This window comes from Rhineura floridana, chromosome 3 (genome assembly GCF_030035675.1).
Source record: "Rhineura floridana isolate rRhiFlo1 chromosome 3, rRhiFlo1.hap2, whole genome shotgun sequence".
NCBI classification, from domain to species: Eukaryota; Metazoa; Chordata; class Lepidosauria; order Squamata; family Rhineuridae; genus Rhineura; species Rhineura floridana.
In genome coordinates this window covers 149665570-149687504 of record NC_084482.1, presented here as the reverse complement: position 1 = coordinate 149687504, position 21935 = coordinate 149665570, and the positions used below count along the sequence as shown (strand labels likewise).

Below are 21935 nucleotides of genomic sequence, written 5' to 3'. Positions count from 1 at the left end.
TACCTCATAAGATCAGGTTGTCAGTTCTCAGTTTGCAATCAGTCTACACAGAGCAATTCTTTTCTTTATATAAACCAAGCTTAAATGTGACATTTGGCAAAAACAAAGTTTTTAAGCCCATTCCTTTTTCAAAGCTGTTTTAAGTACTCCGTCTACCTGTGATTTTGGCAGTGAATGGGCTTCCTGGGATATGTTTGTCATTGTACTTGACTAATATACTGTAGCTTCCTGGAAGAGTTGGCAAGTAAGTGACTGTGCAAGTGCCATCCTTGTTATCAATACAACTGATCTCTGCCTTTGAGGGACCTTCAATCGCCAAGTCCAAGCCACCTGCCATATTGAAAGAAAGAAGTGCTACTACTATGTTTCAACTTACATTTTCCAAGACATTGGATGAAATAAAAAACAGCCAATTTTGATTAAGAGGCAAGTTGCTGTTCCACATGCGGGGGACCCGACTGCCAAGACTGAATATCATGGCTAGACTTCTGAACATCTCATTTGTCATTTGTTTTATTTATTTAAAAGCATTTATATGCCATTTAATATTTCAAAAAAAATCTCTAGTCTAAAACACAAAATATCATTAAAACATTACAACAAAAACACAACTTAAAACCAGTTAAACAGCAATACAAAAGCCTATAAAAGTAAATAAAAGAGAAATTCAGACCATTCAGACACACAGAAGAGGGTCCAATGTTATAGGCCAGGAAAGACCTGAGCAAAACAATACCCTTCACAAGACATCTGAAGCAACTAATGGTTGCTGCTTCATATATGGAAGAGGGAAGGGCATTCCACATTAAAGGGGTAACAACAGAAAATGCTTGTTTTGGGGTCACCACTCCAGGGCATTCTGTAGGGCACAGTGCTCATATGCGTGTTATCTTCAAAAATGTTTTGTTGGAGTGAAAACAGGCAACTTTGAATTAAGGAAATTAGTCTCTGTCAAACCGACTTTGAAGTTACCTCTGAATTTCCTGCATCAAACAAGGGGTTGGACTAGATGGCCAATAAGATCCTGTTTCAACTCTATGGCTCTACACAGAAACATCCTTATTTCTCTCAAAGAATGGTTCAGTATCTAGAATTGTACCTGGACTGCAGGTACGAATCCAAGCTCAGCCATGAAGCTTATATGGTTGCTTCAGCAGCTCTCAGCCTAAACTATAATTTGGGTCACCACAATTTGATGGGACAATTGTAATATATCATGTAAACTGAAAAATGCTTTAGAAGTACAATCTGTTAGTCATGCTAAGTGGAATATCATGCTGGTATGATGTTTATGTATCCCTAAAGTTACAGGAAAAATGTAGAAAAATATGGGTTCATTCTATTAAGTCTGTTTATAAAAGCTGCCTTGAAATTGAAGTTCTTGAACATGCTTACTTGGAAGTTAAAAATTCCAAAAATTATGCAGGACTCTTCAACATAAATGCATTTGGGACCACGAATAGATGCTTACCTTCACCAGCATCTTCTGTGACTATGGTAAAGGTTGCTGGTTGGTTCGCTACACCATAGACAAGGCCAGGTCCATACGCAGTTACATTCCCACTATTTGGATAGTTCACATAGAACTGCAGGGGGCTTTCTGCAGAGGTTGAGAGATTATGCATGAACCCACTTGATAGGATTTTTTTTTTTTGCTATTTTGTACATCTCTCCAAAGAGGAAGAATATAAATTTGTGCATTTACTCAGCAACTTAATGGCTCTTAGCTTGTAGTCTTTGGCGCTTTTCTTCAATTATTTTTTATATATTCCCAACAGCACAATATAAAGAATATTACACAATAATAAAAGCCCTGATGGATCAGACCAGGCCTATCTGCTCCAGCATCCATTTGCCACAGAGGTTAACCAGATGCCTATGGGAAGTCCACAAGCAGGATGTGAGGGCAATAGCTCTCTCACATTGTGGTTGACATTGTAGCAGCTGTAATAGAGAGGCATGCTGCCTCTGATACGGATAGGTTTCTAAGCATCCTGCTCAGTTCTCATAATGTCATCCTATTCTGATTTCAATTAATGTTTCACCTTTATTTATCGCCCTAGGAGTAAAACATCCTAGAAAGCATACTACTGCAAATAAATAATAAATTAGCATATGCAGCAATATCCCGTCCATTTCTTCCATAGCTCCTTGCTTGCCTTAGTCCTCCAATGCTTGTACATCCATATATTTGTAACTCCAACTGTCTTGTGCAGTTGCTTTCCACCAACAAGCAAACTTCAGATACTCAGTCATGCCAATGTAAAAGATTCTATTACTTACAATTTTATGAATTGACTGCAGCCAGTAAAGCTTGAGTTTGTAGATGGTCACTAAGTCAGTCATCACTGAGCACAAAGAAAGGCCAATGCCATAAAAAAACTGGGATTTCTATTGAGACTATTCTTGTGGTTGTTGCTTAAGTGGTACTTCTATTTCTAGCTCTGCCACAGGCTTCAAAGCTCAATCAGCTGAATAGGTCCCTGTCCCCAAAGGACATAAGCCAACTCCACGTTTTCTGGTTGTGCCCTAATTCAAGGAACCTAATGATCCTTTTAATATTGCCAGTACCTACAGTACTTCTTCCAATAGTAAATCAGCAGCTGTCTGTATATAGAAGACATCCCCCTGATGAGAAAAGGGTTTTCACCTCTCACCATGTTTTATTCAGAAAGATTTATAAACTGCTTAATCACAAAACAAAGAGCTGTACATAATAGAACTCTTTAGGCAGTGGCATGTAACTACAAGAATGAAAAGGCACCAAGTGTGGCCCCTCAAGGACTAACATGCAAAACAAAATCCATGAAGAATTCCTGGTTTTATCTATACCTGTAAGCCATAAGACTATGCATGAAAAAACTAAATTACCAGGGACTTATCTGCTTTCTCAGGTAAAATTGTAAATGCTGCCTAACTGCCAAGTAGTAAACCCTAAACTAGCTAATACTGTTAGCTTAAGGCAACAGTATTTTTTCATGAAGACAGACTTTTCATGAAGACGATGCATACAAATCAGCTAGCAAAAGTGGTGCATGCAGTAAACATTTGTAACCTAGTAAATCATAGGAAATTGGGCTGAGCTCTTTACAGTTCGATCCTTTCCTCAGATTACAGTTTTAAGCAAAGGAGGCATAATATTTTACACATGCTTTTAAAACTTTTTGTTCTGCTTTAGTACCTTGCACTAAAGTAAGTTAATTATAAGTCCTAACTTGACTGTTCAAGTAAGGCCACAAAACACAATCTACAAAAGCCAAATCTGTTTCATACTTGGCACAGGCTGTAAACCCACTAAAATTCCTCTTGCCTTCTCTTTTTTTCTCCTGCCCCCCATTGAGACATGCAAAACAAACCAAGACCACTCACAGGACTGAAGTGACCACCATCTCCCCACCACCAAAATGAAGTATCCATAAATGCAGTTCTCCCTCACCCCCTAATACCACAAAAAACAACAATTGAGCAGTTCTTGCAAAAGAATGCAACTATTGGAAATCAACTGGCACTCACCTGGAATATGATTACCCATGTATTTGATATGCATTTCATGCAACCCAACTTCAACTGGAGCATATCTAACCATTACTGTGCCATCTTTGTTATCAACAATATCTGGTGCTGCAGTCTTCCCAGAAGGCATGTGAACTTCCCCTGAAAATATAGAGACCAAACTGGACTCAAAATGCACAATATTTCAAAAGCAAAGCCATGTGTTTTGGTATTTTCATGCTCAAGCCTCCATGATATTGTCCCCCCCCCCGCCCTTCACTCATCATACAAACAGAAGGAAGAGATGATATAGGTGCCAAATGTTTTCCTGCATTTCTATGAATGTACTTCCAAAATCTCTTCCGCATTAAGACTTGGAGAGTAATTTATTATTTTGATAGTGACTGGAGTATAACCAGCTAAGGTTGGTTTTTTTTAACATAAGCCACATCCTTCAAGACTGGCTTAGACAGAGACAAAATTCATAAAGCATGTGAGGTCAGGTTGCATCTATAATCCTCGCTATATAAACATGGAAATCCTGTGTTGGGTTTGCCATGACCTGCCAAAGCTAATTGATTTAGAGTTCAGCCTTGAAGGCAACCACCAAGAGCTGTCGCTCTGGACAATGATCAAGAGCAGACTAAATATGATGTGTCCACTGTGCAAGACTAAGGACAATCACAGCTACTCTCGGAGAAGTTCCTTTTCATCCCCTCCATTAAGATCAAGCAACTCTACTTAGGCCAAGCAGCACAGACTTGTTGAAAGAGGCTTCTCTAAAATGAATTCTATGCTTCTGTTACAATGTGACATGAAGGGAAAAAACCCTGATTAAAATAATGTAAGGAGTACCCAAAAACACAAACGGGGAAAGACGTTTTTCCTTGACATCAACAAGGTAGGTAACAGAATGCTTTGGGACAGGGAAGGGGACCCTATGGCCCTCCAGATATTGAATCCAATTCCCAGCAGTAAGGAATTATGATAGCTGGAATCCAACAACATATGGAGGGCCACAGGGTCCCCACCCCGCGAGAGAGGGAAGTCAACTATGTGCTGAAAGCTTATTTACCAGTTATTTCTCCTTTTCTTACTGCAAAAGGAATGACCATATCAAAGGGTTTAAACCCTACACCATTCATGTCACCATCAGGCACATAAGGTTCTTCTGTGACCTAATGCAGAAAAAGAAGTTATTGCATTTTAATGAGTTCTAACAGAAGATAGTCTGCTTACCTATTTTGGTCAGCTCAGACAGTTGCAGAATGAAGACACCATTTCAACTGCAAAAGATTGGCCACCACACAAAACTCCCATTCATGATTTACAGTGAAACATATTTAAAAGAGAGTTTTAAAACATACAAAATGGAACAGTAAAGATGCAAGACAGCTCCATCTGAAGGAACTGGAGTTGGATATGGCCTGGAAGAAAGTTATTTTTTAAAGCAGAAAAGAAACCAAAACACAAAAGCCAGAGTAATATGGTCAGCAACAATACTCCAGAAGATGCCGTTTGCCAGCTTATGTCAAGAATGAAATAGACAGAGAGCTCCCTAAGGACATAGGACCACAGATGCCTTTTGAAATGATTGTGATGTTAAAAGTTGTTAAAAATGAAGGAAGGTTCTGAATCAAATCCAAGTTGCCCCAAAGTAGCTTTTTGATCACTGATAAGATAAATGACAAGAAAGCAAGCTTAAGCAATCCCAAGAGACAGGCTGTCAATTCTTAAATGGAACATGGAAAAAAGTGTAAAAAACTATGTACCCAGGGATGGAATCCAGGGGGACATGCTGCATTTAGTGGCTCCTGAGACAATACTGCAACTTCATCTGCATCTGTAGCCTGGTTAGTGGCAAAAGGCAAGGTATAGTTTTAAAAACCCTCTCCATTCATACAGCTTATAAAAACATCACAACTTGGGAGTGCATGTTCATAGGACTCTGTGGCGCACACAGTGTAGAACACTGTTCTTCAACCTTGGGTTGCCAGATGATGTTGGACTACAAGTCCCATCATCCTTGGTCATTGGCTAAACTTGTTAGGATTGATGGGAGTAGTAATCATTTGGGGACCCAAGGTTGAACAACAGTGGTGTAGGAGAGATGATATCGCCTAGGCCAAAGATGAATCTCAGAGTAGCATGGCATAACCAAGCTGGTCAGCTTCCTCCCACTTGAAATGAAAATGTGCCCTAGAGCCCTTGGTGATGCAACTCCAATATTGCATGCCCCCTCCCAGCTACCTTTTGCTGGCCCACCACCTTGAGGGATGGAGGGGATAAGCAGTGGCAGATAACGGAGTAGGGAGACAGATGGCACCACTCTGAGTGGCCACACTGGATCTCAAGGCTACTGGTTGCCAAAAGCCGATTTGGAAGGAACCCACTACCAAAACTAGGAAGCAAGTCTCTCTCAGTCACTTTTAACTTCTTTCTACTTCCTGCTCTGTAGCTGGAGTGAAGGAAGGCAACTTCGAAGAGATCCCTAGATAGTTGTGGTCCCTTTGCTAAGACAGTTGTCTGAGACTGTAATTAGATACAGGCTGCAAGAGCTACAGCTGCCCAACAGGTCACCTAACTTATCAAAGAAGAGTGTGTTCCTTAACAGGGATTGGCAACGAGTGGCCCAGAGTCAGTTTTGCTCCTGGGAAGTAGTTCCTTGGCTTCCCAGTTGTCAAATTGGGGGCATAAGTGATGGGCCTTGCTATGAGACTATTGAGATTGAGTGGGCCCAGGCCTAAAACTTCTTAAAACATTCACAAGCAAAAACTAGGCATTTACCAGAAATTTAGATGTTACAGAACTTAGATTTTTTTCAAATGCTATGGTCAGCATGGAAAGTCGTCCCCCCCCCCCCGGGCAAAAAAAAAACAATTCAGGAGCACTGCAAAATAGCAAATGTTTGCCTAGTCAGGACACATTACCCTTAATAGGCTCAATCTGGCCTCATCTTCTTGATTGGCTAGAATCAGGCATGTGACCAATACAAGTATCATTTGCTTTATTCTTAATCAGCTTTGTTTGCCACTAATGTCATCACCACACAACTAAACCCAACTAGCTATAATGTGTGTTGTGTTGAACTCCTGTTCAACAGGCTGGCTGGGATCAAAGTGGTGAAGGGAACAAGCAGCACAGCAGCAGATCCTAAGGGAAGAATGGCTGTGAGGAGATGCACACACACAAAAGACAAGTGCTCAGCACTAGGTTTTGTGGAGTAATATTTGTCATACCCGAAAAAGCACTACTTTTGCCTCAAGAACCAACATGGGCAAAACATTCAGCACACTCCAATGCTAACAATGGTTTGCTGTCCAAATTACGGTGTAAACCTTATTAAAGCTACCCTAGCTACTTATCAGTCTAGAACTTACGTTCACACAAAGGGTTTTAAAACCAGGCAGTCACAGACATCTTACCATGACAGTGAAGGGGCTGTTTGGAATATCCACTCCACCAAAGCGGACATAAATTACGTAGGTTCCTGGTTTAGCAGCTGTATAATAAATGTCGTATGTTCCATCCTCGTTTTCAATGACTTCTGCTTCAGCTTCTGTACCATCTGGTGTCAGGACAGTGCATGTCACTTTACCCTTGCCTGCAGATTTAGCATCTACTACAAATCCAACTTCCTCTCCGGTTTTCACTGTGGCTGCAATGCCAGGACCTGGGAGATAAATGGTATTATGAGTGTTAGAGAGCAGCTTGTCATAACCTCTGCCAAGAAAATCCTATGCCATTTCTTCTTGGACACCTGCATTGCAAAATACAGCACGTTAAGCCAAATTCCCAAGCCTACACTAAGCAAGCAAGGCTAGTCATGAAATTTTTGAAAACTACCCAAGCCATAGCTAAAAGGTCCACTTGCTGCATGTGAAGGCGGAGAGATTCAACTGCAGTCCAGATCAGTTTCTCATTTAACTGGCACTCTCAACACATTAAAAGCAAAGTAACTTGCTATTTTTTATACAAGATGACACTGCTTTACAAATGAGGATTTATTAATCATAGTATGTGTTTCAATAAAGAGAGGTCCGTCGTGTGAACGTTGAAGTAGTCTGGCTTAACTTTACTGTAGCCCTGCACGATTTCACCATCTGCATGGTTAACACAATCAGTGCAGACAACATGATTCTCCCTGTGTCATCTTTCAAGTGAGCAGAAGGTAGTTACTGCAGTACAAACAATTACTCTCCCCGTTGAAGCCCACTATTCCACCTTACATGCCTTTGAACAACCAGAAGACGTCAAGCAACACACATTCTACCAGAAATGGGCCACAGTTGATCAATACAAGTATGCAGCCATTCCCTTGATGCAAATGTTGGCTTTTCCTGTAATCATCCCTAGTTCCTGTAGCAGAGCTTTGCTTCAGGCTATAATTCCTATATCTCCTGCCTCACATACTCAGGATCCCTTGCTATGAGCCTGGCATGCCTACTCCTTACTTCCACATCCATTCAGTTTTTGAATGATGCACATTAGAGGCATAAGGCTGGCATCTTGCCATAAGCTCCACTTTGAGGTTCAACAGCAGACAACAAGTCAGCAGGTTTTTGCTCAACTTAGTTTTGCATCAATCTGCAATCCTCGAGGGGGATTATGCCCAAAGCTGTGCAATGAAGTTACTGCTTTGGTCAAAGCTCCCAACATCCTCAGTACTACACCACTTAGCCTACTAGACTCCCATTCTAAGCCATACTGACTACCTTGGTTATGCTTAACAGGAGAAAGGGTTTTGCATGTAAAACAGTGCTAAATCAGATGGACCAATGGCCTGCTTCAGTACAAGGGCAGGTTCCCATGTTCCTATCTGAACATGTGCCTATTTTCAGAATGATTATCTTGACACAAATGCAGGCTTTAAAAGTTACTATTTTAAGTATTTGTGTTGATCATATAAGGGAGGTACAATACTGTGCTTACTTTAGCCCATTTCAATACATTTATTTACAGGCTTCTAGAAGGGTAGTTTATATAGCTTGCTTGGCTCTGGTACTCATATCAGCACTTTCTTAAGCACTTACAGGAAAAAAATCAGAAAAGACCTAAATAGGAATTTACCTGTTGCTAGACACTTGCTAGCATCTCCTGCTGGCGACACGCGGATTCGATATGGAGAAAGAGGAATATCATCCCCACCATATTTAATGCCAACTGAATAGCGGCCAGTCTTGTCAGGGATGTAAGTCACTGCATAAGTGCCATCTTCATTATCATGGATGTCTACCCTCTTTGGTTTGCCTTCTTGGTCCTAAATTCCAGAAACAAAAGCCATAATTAATGAGAAAGCCTTAATCACAAGCAAGAAGCAAAGTATAAGCTCTGAAAGCAGCAAAAATTCAGATGCACTTGTATGCATGACATGCTGTCACATGCTCTTTTTATTTTGAAGGGGGGGACAGTATTTCAGCAATCAAAGGGCAATTTCTGGTTTACATGGGATTTCATCATAGAAATATGGGTTGTTGCTGCCTATGAATGATCTCATAACTAGAAAAAATCCTTTAGATGAGACTTGGCAGTAAACATCCACCAATCCTGGATCCGGCAAGCAACATGTTGCATTAAAGACTGATGAGCACAGAATGTGTGTGTCAGGCTTTCATGTTACACTGGAAGCAGCCATTTATATTAACTTGTTTCGTCTTTGCTTAAGTAAAAACCCAGGACATTCTGAAACAGAGGTCTAAGAAAAGACCCATAAAGCATGTGGTAGCGTTATTGGACAGCTTTCAGGTGTGATACCTATGCAATTTTTAACTAATACGTTGGAGGCCCTGAGATTCTCCCATAATTATATGCTTGCACTTTTATAAAGAGTTTTCATAGAATTACCATGCATTAATTTGGCTAGTATATATTTAGCTGTTTGCCTTAACAGTTTTAATGCACTGTGGTGATTAAATAGTATCCCTAACCCAAGACTTGTCTTTGCAAATCCTTATGAGAAAGCTGCCCTGAAACAGAGCCCAGAATAGCTATGATTAGCTGCACAGTATCTATTGGCTTTCCACAAAACCTTGTCTATGTTCATTCATGGTGAAAACTAGTTTAAAAAACTTGAAAAAGCCAGGAATAGTTCACATTAAAAATCGCTATACTATGTCCAGAGCAACTATTATCTATTAGAATATATATATACTATCTATTAGAATCCACAGGTTTTGCCTAAAAATAGTCAACAGTAGCCATGCTAAATCTGGGTAATGAAGTGAATGAAGTACCCAACATATACTTTTTAAGAAAAGCTTTAAGGGTGCTATTGTATGCAAGCCTCTGGTCTGTTTAACCCTCAGATGTTCAACAATGCATCATAAGGTAGCATTCCAGTTCTCCAACTCAAAAACCTCAGAAATTTCAAATACAGCATGTGAAAACTGTTATTTTAAAGTGAACACTTTAAGGACAGGAAGAAATCATAACTTACAGTTACGTGTACTGAGAGGAGTCCTTGGCCTGCATCTTTAGCATCAACAGCAAATTCTGTTGGCACGCTGGCTGGAACTGCATGGGAGCTTAGGCCAGGCCCACTTGCTGTCACTTTACTGGCATCGTATGTTGGAAGAACCTTAATTTTGAATGGGCTGTGGAAGGAACAGAGTGATATTTATCAGCACTGAAAACCAAACGTTTATCTAGATGTTGTACTAGTAATTGGCATGAAGAAAATACTTCTGAAGGTTAAACAAAGGCACGTGCTTACTGTCCCAGGTCACTGGCTTTTCATGAATTAGCTACTGAATATTTTTGACGGATGAGTAAAAAACATCTCATAAGTACACTGTTAAATATACACGCTAGCCATGTGCATTTGGAGAAGAAGGTGGGACAGACACACTTGTTTATTCAGGCATTCTGTTGATCTTCTGGCTCAAGTGTCCTCTGCTTTTAATTGCTGTATTGTTTTAATGGCATTTTTAATTGTGTATTTAATTACGGGTGTTTATATTTTAATGTTTGTGTAAGTGATTTTTATACTTTGAAAACTTCTTAAAAGCCTATTTTGGCATTAAGTAACAATTGTAGTAGTAATTACTATATAAACAAGAGTTGCTTCTTTAATTCTGCATAACAGAAGCAAACACTAGGCTACTCAAGAGGAACACAGGAAGCTGCCTTATACCAAATCAGAAACACACAGCCCATCTAGCTCATTACTGTCTGCACTGAATGGCAGTAGCTCTCCAGGCATGCAGAGAGGGTTCTCTCCCAGTCCTACCTGGAGATACCACGGATTGAACCCAGGAGCTTCTGGATGCAAAGCAGGTATCTACCACTGAGCTACACCCGCTCCCAACTACTTTTAGGGGGGGAAATAGAGTGTTTGCGAGATTCTACCATTCAAAGAAATGCACAGCACTTTGTAGCCTCTCTCCTCTTACAAACCATCAGGAGGAACTAAGTCTTTGCAGCAGGAGCCATTTCCTTTACATCCCTTTGCTAGAATTAGATGCCAAAGCTAAGATAATGAACAATGCAATCCACCTCAAGCATGGAGGCCAGCCAACAACACTGAAGCACAACATGACTGCTTTGTTTCCCCCACGCCCATCCTTACCTTCGAGGAATGTCTTCATCAGCATATTTTACTGCAACCGTGTAAGGACCCTCTTGTGTAGGTGTGTATGCTACTGTATGGGTGCCATCACCATTGTCAACTACGTTAACAGGTTCTGCCAAGCCTAAGTAGTAAAAAAAAACACCCACATTTTAATTCATTTGGTTGCCTTCTCACCAAGGCTTCAGTTATGCAGAGAAATTTTGTTGCTTTGAGCATCAATACACAATGCTGATTTAAACCTTTGCAAGAAATCGGCACAGTCATCTGCTTTGTGGTCTGTTCAGATAAGCCAATTTATTCCTATCATTCCCAGTCTGACCTCATCAATTAGAGAGAGGTGAAATCGCTAGCAGTTCCTTGGTTGGCGTAGCACCAAAAGCTGTAAGCTAAGAGCCCCCCATCAAAAAGGGGGTTGGAGCAATTTATTGCTGCAAAATTATACAGCTGGTTAGGTCGGTTACCCAGCATATTTAAATATAAGCTTCCAGAAACAGGAAGATTTTTTTTGTTTTGTTTTAACACTAATTAGGCTCAACATCCAATTCAGCACCTTTGTTGCTTGTTGGTTTAGAACGATTAGTGATGTTAGTTATACCTAGCGATGGAGGAGAAATTTGTTTGGTCTGCATGTGTAAGCAAACTGACTTAATTTGCACCTTCTGGATTAATGGGTAAAAACAATTATCCTTCAGATTTTGGACTTTCCAAGTTTTGCAATATATTTTTTAGCTCAAATACATACCAAAATGTATTCTTGTACTTTCTAAAGCATTTATTGTGATAATACGTATTTGAATTGGAATTTCCATATGGGTTTTTTAAAGTGCAGATTAATATAGATATGGGATCAAACTGACTTATGAACAAACACATGCAAAACTGACAGAGACTGAAAATAGAGTGATCTGTCCATCCCTAGTTATGCCCCTCAGTGTCACTGAGAAGTCTAGCACACTCAGTAAAATTTGGCATTACCAAGTAAGTGTTATTATCCCACCAACAATTCAAGGTAAGAGAAACTCCAAGAGCCCATCCCAGGAAATCAAGACATGTGAATTTGTACATGCAGCTATTTCATAGGATTAGTTGCAAACATGATCAGATCTGCTTGAGGTTACAATTTAGATCAGTGACTGAAATAAGTGTGTATATAAATCAAACAAGGAATGTTTTAATAAAAAATATTTCAATGAACAGTTAGTATAACAGCAGTAGCTAAGCAGAGAAGCAGAGAAGCTGAATCTTCCACAGCAGCAGTTTATAGAGTTTAGAGGATTTGCTGGAAGCACAGGTAATTAGTTAGTGAAAGTTCAAACCTGTCTCATCAGATTCACCCTTTGGGTCACCTTTAAAGAACTCTGAAATTGCTTTCAGTGGACTGCGCCATGACTGGGAATCCGTCTCATCAGCTAGAATTAAAAAGCTATTAACTCAGTAATACAAAATCAGAGCTCCATCAGTTGTCTCTTGAGACATGTTTGGTTTAGAACCAATTACAAAATTGTGGTTATACATGCAACCGCTATGTTCGACCACATATGTCCCATTCAGCACAGGTGCATTATGCAGTGTATATGCGATTTAATTCCAACCTTCACTGCCTCCCCTGACCCTTGGCTGAATTACTTTTATAGTTTCAGTGAAGACATACTTTTTAATATGAAACTGAACCTGCCAACAGCAGAGCTAACATACATTTGCTCCAAGAAGTTCACCTCAAATCTGGTTTCAAGTATTCTCGGATTACCACCAAATATTTAGTTTTTTAGTACTGGTATTTGAGTGTTTCTATCTTGTCCTTCTAATATAAAATACACTGCCCAGAGCAACTTAACAATATATAAATATTACAATTCTGTAAAAAAAAGAATGAACAGTTACAAAGCAGCATAAAAAACATTGCTACCTCATTAAATAAAAGCCTACCAGGTCTACAATAACTGGCAAAACAAAGTAAGGGAGGGGAACCAACCATATTTCATGGGGCAAGGTGCTCCTTAATTCTTAATCCTCAGATTACTATGGGGGGCTTACCTTGCATTTGGAATTGGAAACTGCAGTTACTGCAGAATGCTGCAACAAGCTTGCTGACAGGAGTGAGACCCTGTCAGCGCACAACACCTCTGCTCAGGGATCTGCACTGGCTGCCAATTTGTTACTGCACCAAGTTCAAGGTGTTACCATTGGTATATAAATCCCTTAAAAGCTTGGAGTTAGTTTATTTACGGAACCACCTCATCCCATGTGCACCAACTCAACTGTTTCAGTCTGCAGAAGTGGCACTGGTTACAGGTACCACATAAACTCATCCCACACTTGTAAGAAAATGTTCTTTTACTGTGGCAGCACCTACACTTTGGAGCTCACTGCCTAATGAGTTCTGGCAAGCACCTTTGCTGTTTTTTTGGTGCCTGCTTAAAATACTTGTTTAGACAAGCCTCTGTAGACACATATGTTGATGAGTTTCCGCTGATTTTAATTCTCATTTTAATGTTTTTAATTATTTGTTTTTAACTGTTTTATTTATATTTTTATATTTTTGTAAACCGCTTACGGGTTCTGTGATAATCAATTCGTATATGAATTTTGTGGGGGGAAATCTGGTATCTAATTTATTTGATTTCTACATTTGACACTATTAGACAGCTGACAATAGTGTTTAGTATCTAGTAGTAACAGAATGGCTTTGGCCTTCCTCTTGCACTTACCCTCATTTCCCCCAGACCATTCCTTCTTCCAACCCTACTTTCCTAGACCCCCTCCCAGAGTTTCCGTAGGACTTCATTATTTCCTTCCCTCCCTCAGTCCTTCTATATACTCCCGTCAAGGATCAGAGCACTTCATACACAAGGTAGCCAGACACATATGCCTCATAGGAGCGGATCAAACTCAAGGGCAGCTCTATGAAATTGCTTCCTGTCCAGATCACCCCAAATAGATTAACCACCTCAGCATTTTCCAGTACACTGCCACATGCTTTTTTTTGTGGTTATTTGTGAATGTACCTTACCCTGTTGTAAACTGTCCTTGAAGGAAGGCATAAAGTATTTTAAAATACAGATTTCTAGGTTCATCTGTCAGACCATCTCTCACCATCATATGAGTATTCAGTATTATTTTTACCTATTTTTAAAAAACACTGAAATCTTTTGGCTTGCATTTACTCATTTATGCATTTTTAAAATTTATATGCCACTTTCCTATATAAATCTCAAAGCAGCTCACAACAGAACAAAAATGCCAGTCAATACATTGTTACGACATCAAATACAAACACTTCTGGAGATATGCATCCATCTTACTGCTTTCTGCGGACAGTAAGTTTAGAATCACTGAGTTGTTAGTGGGGTTACTGATTTAAAAGTAATTTGTCAAAGACCAGGATGGGTTTCACTCCAAATTCCGAGTGCCCAAAATGCTTCCCCCTTCCAAGTCTGTTTATAAAGTAGTTTTTTCTTAGGGGCTCCCAGATGTTGTAAGGAGCATCTTGATTACTGAAGCTTCCAACTTTCTATAGAACTACAGGGTTATGGCTATATAAGCATTACCCACAACTTAGCACTTCAGAATTGTACACACTACTTTCTTTGTACTTCCAGTTCAACTTACACCTGTTACAATTCAAGAAGTGCTCCCAATAGATGACTTCTCACTCCCATCTGCTCACACAAGTTAGAAACCCTCATTTAAAAGAAATAACATGCTGTGCCTGTGAAACACATTACCTCTGGGTCCTGTCACTGTAACCTGCAGTGGCGCTACTCCAGCTTTACTGGTATCCACAGTAAACGACTGGGGAATTCTGGCACGAACTGCTGTTCCCAGGCCTGGTCCTGCAACTTTCACCTTGTAGGGGTCAACAACATCTTTTACAGAAACCTTAAATGGACTGCCTGCCAGTAAAGCAGAAGCGCATGTTAGCACATAAGGGTAGTTGAACAACTCCGTACAAAGGGGAGCATGGCAACTTGTGTGAAGGTGAGTTGGCAGCCACCCCCTTGGGAGTGCAACTCTTCTCACACTGCTCGCTCAGCCCCAACCAACACAAATTCTGATAAATATGGACAGATTGTCCATAGTTTTGGACTGGTTGTCTAGGGTTTAACATGGATAAGGTTTTATCTGTATTGTGCCTGCGGCAGGGCAGCTCGACACAAATTGGCTGAATGTTCTCTGAGCAGACAGAATACTCAGGAGCAGAGGTGCCAGAATATTTGCAAGCTAGATACTGTGAGAAAATGAATGTTATTTCATTATTAAGATTCCTTATTCTCTCCTCACCATGAGGTCCCATGGTGGGTTACAACCATTTAAAAATACAATTATTAAAACCAGGTCAAGAGGATAAGGTGAAATTATATCAGGTGACAAAGGCCAGGGTAAAGAGGTGCATCTTCAGCATTCAACAACAACTGCTTAATGAAGGTGCCAGATGCACTTCTGCATGGAGGAAATTCCACAGCTTTGGCAACGTTGTCAGCGTGCCTGGAATTAAAACCTCACACAGGACCTAGGTACAGAAGTAGCTTTGTGGGACAGGCTGGGAAAAACTCCCAAGAGTTCTTCCCGAGAGGTATGGAAGCTAAAGGAGAGGAAGTTCAGAGGCAAGGTAGCTGAACGAAGGGTCCAGAGTAATAGAAAAATAGTAGACAATGTAATAGGAAAAGGAACTTGAGGGAAAGAAAGATACAGGGAACAGAGCCAAGGAACTTGATGAGGAAAGGGCTGAAGAAACTCAGGGTTATGTGCTACAGCAGATGGGGGAAGAACAGGAAAGCTACAAAAGCTGACTGTTAAGGAGAGAAAAGGAGCTCCAGCTGCCGTGCTCCAGCTGATCGCCCTGCTGGCCCCGCCATATTAGCGGAATACTGAAAAGCAGGGCCCTACTGTATCCCTAAAATCTAAGTCCCTTGCTTTGAGACATTCCTATTGGCAATGTTCTTGCAGAGACATGATTCTTTAACTTTTTCAAACGCAATGCACATTACACAAGTGTCTTTATCAGCTTTTAAAGATGTTCCCCAACATGAAGGCCAATTCACAGGCTTTTACTCTGAATCCATTCTCATGATGTGAGTCATCTTACCAGGGATGTGTTCACCTCCGTAGGTTATGTTAACATCATAGTCGCCTGGAACATAAGGAATATATTCTGCACTACAGCTGCCATCCTTGTTATCTCTACAGCTTATTTTGGATTCTGAAGGCCCTTCAACAGTTATTCCAAGGCCACCAATTCCAGCCCCTCTGCAAACATAAAAAGTCCAGTTAGTATGCTTATATTACTGACAGCATTTTACCCAAAGTGTACTTTGCATTTCATGCCTGAAACTAATTGTTCTCTGCTGCATTGTCTCAAAATGGCAGCAGTCTACTAGGCAGTTAAGAATAAAAACCTGTAATACAGGTAGGGTAAAGTGTTGATTAATGGTTTCTTCAGTTTTGAGTCCAATTTAGCCTGGGGAATGCTGACGTCATTGGTGAGGACACTAGTTGGCAGGTGTGTGAACCACATACAAAGATGATCTGGGGAAGGCCATCAAGGATCAAGCAGCAAGTTCAAGGGTGTGGGCAGGTTTGTCAGGAATCATGCAACAGCTATTATGTCAGTGCTTTAGCTTGTGGCAATGCAAAGAGCAGTCCATGCTTACCGAGTGACAACAGTAAATGGGTTTGGTTTATTTGTAAAGGCTTCTTGTAACCCAGTTCCTTGGGCCACCACACGAGAAGGATGACATCCTTCCGTGACATCAACTCTGAAAGGACTGTTTAGTACAGGAACATCATCATAAGTCACTTCAACAGTGTGAGGGCCTGTAAGCAGAAGATGAAGGTTTATTGGAAGGCTCTCTGAAGCTAAGCACTGCAAGGATCACATCTCAGTTGTTTAATCAACAGCATCCACCTTCTTTGCATCAAGCGTTTTCAGAATGCAAGAGTTTATTCAAGAGCAGAGGTAGCCAGCATTGACTACAACTCCCATTGAGTACCAGCCAGCATGACCAATAATCAGGGATGATGGGAGCTATAGTTCAGCGACATGTGGAGGGCACCATGTTGGCTACCCGTTATAGAGCATGCCTGCCTTGTATGTATCCATACATGTATTAAGTACAGAACAGTACAGCTTAAGCAAAATTTATTTCCCCACTTTTTCTCCCAGAGTCAGTAGTATCCAGCAGCCTTTACCTCTTTCATATGGTGTAAACTCTACTGCATATGTCCCATCAGCATTGTCCTTGATAAGGCAGTCTGTGGAAGCTCCAGAGGGATTTCCAATCTGAGCTTTGATATGGTCTCCTCCAGCTTTGGTCAAGGGTCTAGCATCTACGGTGAAATCAGTTGTTGCTTCACGGAAAACATCTGCAAAGTAAATATTGTAAGTAGCTTCATTTGGGCAGAACTATGCAGGAAAAAAATGGTCTTTTTGCATGGAAATGGGTTCAGCCACTCTGAGACAGGTGTAGTACTAAAGAGAGCCAAATGGTATCATGCAAGTATGACCCCACCGACAGTTTTCCTCAAACCTACTCACATAAGCTACTTCTGCCAAGGTGCTTTCCTAGTGTCATGAGTCACTAGCAGCTCCACACAAATAAGGAAGTAAGCCATGCAATTTAGTAGTGGGAAGGGAAGGGTGCTTTCCTGGAAAGTAGGGTGAACTGCCAACAGCACATCTAAGCGTGCATTCGTTTGCATTTTCACATAATATTGGGATGTACCAGTTAGGTTCATGTGCAGCATTTGCCTAAGTGTAACAGTGAAGCAGACATACCTTTCCCTTCAATTCCTGGCCCAAATACTTTGATTTTGCTTGTGTCCACAGCTGGATCAACTTTGACCCGTGCAGGAAAATTTGGTACTGGTTCTCCACCATATTTCATCTTGAGTGTGTACATCCCAGCAGAAAGGGGCACATATGTAACTGCGTAGGTCCCATCTTTGTTATCTTGAACCTTGACATCTGCTTTGGAACCAGAATCAGAAACAGCTTCCATATCGAGATTTCCAGGTCCAGCTTCTGAACAGTCCACATGCAGCAAGCCAGCTTCACCCACTTTACCATGTTCAAGCCCAGGGCCTGTGGCAATTACTTTTGAAGCATCAAATGGCATCTCAATGTCTGCTCTAAAAGGAGATCCAGGAATATGAACATCTTCAAAAAGGATGTTCACAAGGTATTCACCAGGTTTGGTAGGCAGATAGGAGACTGAGCATGTGCCATCCCCATTATCGGAACATTCTATCTTGGCTTCACATGGCCCTTCAACTGTCAACCCAAGACCACCAGTTCCAGCTCCTTTGGTGTCTATTGTGAATTCAGCAGGTTTTCCAACAAGGCCTCCTTGAAGACCTGGGCCATAGGCTCTCACCTAGAAAGGTTAGAAGAGTGCTGAACTAAATATTCAACCAACAAGAGATTTCAGCCAATTTTGGAATTCTTACGTTTAGCCCTACAGCCTCTAATTTTATGTACAAGAAACACAAATGTATCCCTACTATTCGAAAGCACATTATCACAAGCAAGATTTTAAGCTCAATATGTTTTTCCATTTTTGCATAATAGTTGGCCTAATTAGCATATTGCTATGCTTACCAACTTGATCCTCATTAGTCTAATCTATTTTGAAAGCGAGAGAGTTGAACGAAACAAGAGCTAAAATGGTCAGATGTGATTTAACTTTGAAAAATCTCAACATTTTTTCAACAAGGAGCTATGAAAGAAATAGGCCTTTTAATCATGTCCACTATTGCAAGGCTCAACATGCATTCAAATGGCAGGCAAGCTTAGGTCATTACAAAAAATGCCTGAGATTAATATATAATCGCAGATGATTCAGAAGTTGTAATTTCATATCAACTCATTAGCCTGAGAATTGTACCAGTTTCTCATATACAAGAACTGCAACAGAGAGAACAGTGAAGATCCATGCCTATCTCTGTGCTTATTTTGTACACATTTAAATTGAATTGTCAGACTATTGTTTGCATTTCATGACATTTAACCCCATTATTTATTCTTTCTCTGTACCCATGGGTCCATATGCCTGCCAGCCAAGGATAACACTTCAAATGTATGAGTCAAGTAAGCCACAAAAGCACAGTACCACTGAAAGATATGAAAGCAAGTTTTATTTCCTATACTTAAATAAATATAATTCTCAAGAAATGATTTGAGGGGAGTAATGAATGGAGATAACAAGGGGAATTAAACTGATTCGCAGCAGAATCTATTGGAAAATTGGGATAAATGAATTGAAGAGGAAGTGCAAATTGAATAATTTATTTGGGGTGGGAAGTAAAATGGCTTATCTTCTGTGACACTGGAATTCTAATTCATGTGAGATTAGCATATGCATATTTATCCCTATGGGCCTCTGCTAAAAAGGTCACACTTTAAAGAGCATAATGCACATGACTAACACATTACAACTTCTTAGGCCATTAAGTATCAGAATCTCACCCACCCATACAACAGGGACTAGCAATATCTTACCTTGGAAGGATCTGGTGGCAAAGTGGCTTCCACAGTGTAAGGGCTTCCTGGGATTGGGTTCCCATCATAATTTATATCAACAGCATAAAGGCCTTCTTCCCGCGGGATGTACTTTGCAGTGTTACATTCTTTGCCTACTACCGGTTCCACTAAGCATGGTAAAACTTTCTTGGTAGGGCTGAAGATAGTCACATCGAGTTTACCCTGCCCGCCAGCACCTTTTGTGTCAATTAGAAATTCTTGATCTTTCCCTACTTCGACTCCTTCAGAAAGGAAAGACTCATTTCAGCATGATCTCTTTCTTTACACTGATCTTGGGTTATATTCAGAACAAAATTCAAACCAGCTATCGATACAATGGGATAGGTACGTAAGGGGAGAGGTTGTATCAAAATATACATTCAGTCCAAGACACGTATATAAGCCTCAAGTATTTCATTTTGCAAGCCAACCCCAAAGTAACACATAAAATCAGGCAGCATGGAGACTTGTACCATAGCTCACCTGCACACACATTAAGGATTCTGCACTGTGTCCGTATCACCATGAAAAATGATTTAGTGGAATAAGTCAGATTAGTGGGCAAAGCGAGTTTAGAACAGCCACACTACTCAAACACTGGAGTGAAAGTTTTAAAGGTGCTGTTTGTATAGGCAATTTTTGCATTGTCCTCCCATAATATTGTTGTGCTATCTCAGGTCTAGGACACAGAAGTTTAATGTTTGATTAACCTAAGCTCCAGTGCTCACCAATGTAAAACTATGGTAGGTCAATGCATTTCAGAGTAAAAGCACTCCTTCAGGAGCTCGAAAAACTTGCAGGTTCTTAAACTCAAACTTAACATCTTAAACTCAAGAACCAGCTTGAAAAAGTAGTAGAGCAAAATTTATTGTCTTCACATCTATGTTCCAGGCAGCCATCAAATGGGACCTGGAATGCTACATGGTCACCAACCTAAAATCCTGCATATCATTAGAATATCATTTTACTTTACTTTTAATTATGGCTTGGATCCAACCCATGAGCAGAACTCTATTCTTGGAATGGTCTTCCTTGTACTGCACTAGCCCCAATTCTATGCAAACAGTGTCAGATGCAGCACAGGAGACTGCAAATAGGACACAAGCTGATGAAGACTGTGGGAACACAAAGAGTTTCCTTCTAAACTAGGATGCCGGTGTATCCAACCATACTTTTTAGCAAGAGCAAACAAATGCACAAGCAGCTTTGGTGAGGGGTTTAGAACCGGTAGTATGTCCGTTCAGTCTCCCAATGGTTAATGGGTGGAACTTGGGAAAATGTCCACACCTTACACTGCGTTTTATTCTTATCCCACATTTTAAGTATCGAAAGGGGCTTATCAGAAGCACGTACTAGATCAAAGTTGACATAAAGCCTACAACTTGTTTTATTGCTGCTACAAATGCTTGCCTTAAATGGGCTGCTCTCTGCAGAGACCAGTCAATTACGCTTTAACAGCAAGCACGTATACATCAAAACGTCTCAATTTGAGCCAACCCATAAGTTCTATGTAACACACAAAATAGTTCTGCCTCTAAATTCAGATGTCTCAAGAACTCTATTTTAGATCAGTTTGTTCTGTACATCCAGTACGAAGCTCACAATAGATAGGTTACTTACTGTTTTCCAGGCCATTAATTTTAATTTTGTTCAGGTCAAGTGGGGCAGCAACTCCTACAGTGAAAGGACTTTTAGGGATGGGATCACCACCATAGTTCACCAGAACATTCATGCTACCCTAGAGAGGTTGGATAGATTTTAAAAGTCATTTCTTATTTCAATGCTTGCTACATCCCAGAAACTGCAGTAGCCTGATTTGGCATTTAACTATCCCTTGAAGCCTTTATCATGCCCATCTCCAGAAACAGGCAGCAGCAGCTTACCTAAACCTGCAGGTTGCTACCCCTAATTGTCTGGCAGTACATACAAACACAGTTTTAAAGGCAACTAAGTAATTCAAAGAAGAAATCCAAATGGGTGGAGGAAGCAGGATTGTACAGATGGAGCTTGGGTATGAAGGGTTCAGAAGCTCTTCACTTAAAGGCTAAATACTACTATGCTTTGACTTGGACACCAAGATGTTTTGCTGTGTTATAGGTGAAAGCCTGTGCCCCTCCCCCTTTCTTTGTAAGGGTCCAAATTTCAACTACCTTCACTTTTTCTTCATCTTAGCCTACGGAGTTTCAAATGCACTAATCCACCTTCAACAAAATTCAGTAAAAATACAAGCTTTCACACCTAGGACACTGTAAGGCATTTAGCTAAAATTAACATGCAAGAGCTTAAAACAAGCCCTTAGCAAAGCATTAGAGTTAACATAGTGACTCTTCTGCAGCTAAGGCCATTGCTTTACAC

The 21935-nt window shown here is 40.5% G+C and overlaps 1 protein-coding gene across 4 annotated transcripts in view; it reads right to left on the bottom strand.

The window, feature by feature from the left end:
• Window positions 1–21935, bottom strand: part of FLNB (filamin B) — a 106588-nt gene that overhangs the window by 25335 nt on the left and 59318 nt on the right. The window contains exons 19-35 of one of the 4 annotated variants that reach the window (XM_061618323.1): window positions 21201–21318; window positions 19560–19822; window positions 17838–18435; window positions 17252–17425; window positions 16714–16876; window positions 16149–16309; window positions 14788–14955; window positions 12379–12471; window positions 11060–11183; window positions 9929–10085; window positions 8563–8752; window positions 6918–7165; window positions 5265–5342; window positions 4568–4670; window positions 3514–3654; window positions 1472–1600; window positions 157–330 (exon numbers count right to left, since the gene is read on the bottom strand). In XM_061618323.1, coding sequence (XP_061474307.1) covers window positions 157–330; window positions 1472–1600; window positions 3514–3654; window positions 4568–4670; window positions 5265–5342; window positions 6918–7165; window positions 8563–8752; window positions 9929–10085; window positions 11060–11183; window positions 12379–12471; window positions 14788–14955; window positions 16149–16309; window positions 16714–16876; window positions 17252–17425; window positions 17838–18435; window positions 19560–19822; window positions 21201–21318 — 3082 coding nt within the window. The remainder of the gene's footprint in view (window positions 1–156; window positions 331–1471; window positions 1601–3513; window positions 3655–4567; window positions 4671–5264; window positions 5343–6917; window positions 7166–8562; window positions 8753–9928; window positions 10086–11059; window positions 11184–12378; window positions 12472–14787; window positions 14956–16148; window positions 16310–16713; window positions 16877–17251; window positions 17426–17837; window positions 18436–19559; window positions 19823–21200; window positions 21319–21935) is intronic. The other 3 variants (XM_061618324.1, XM_061618325.1, XM_061618326.1) reach the window with 3 other exon arrangements.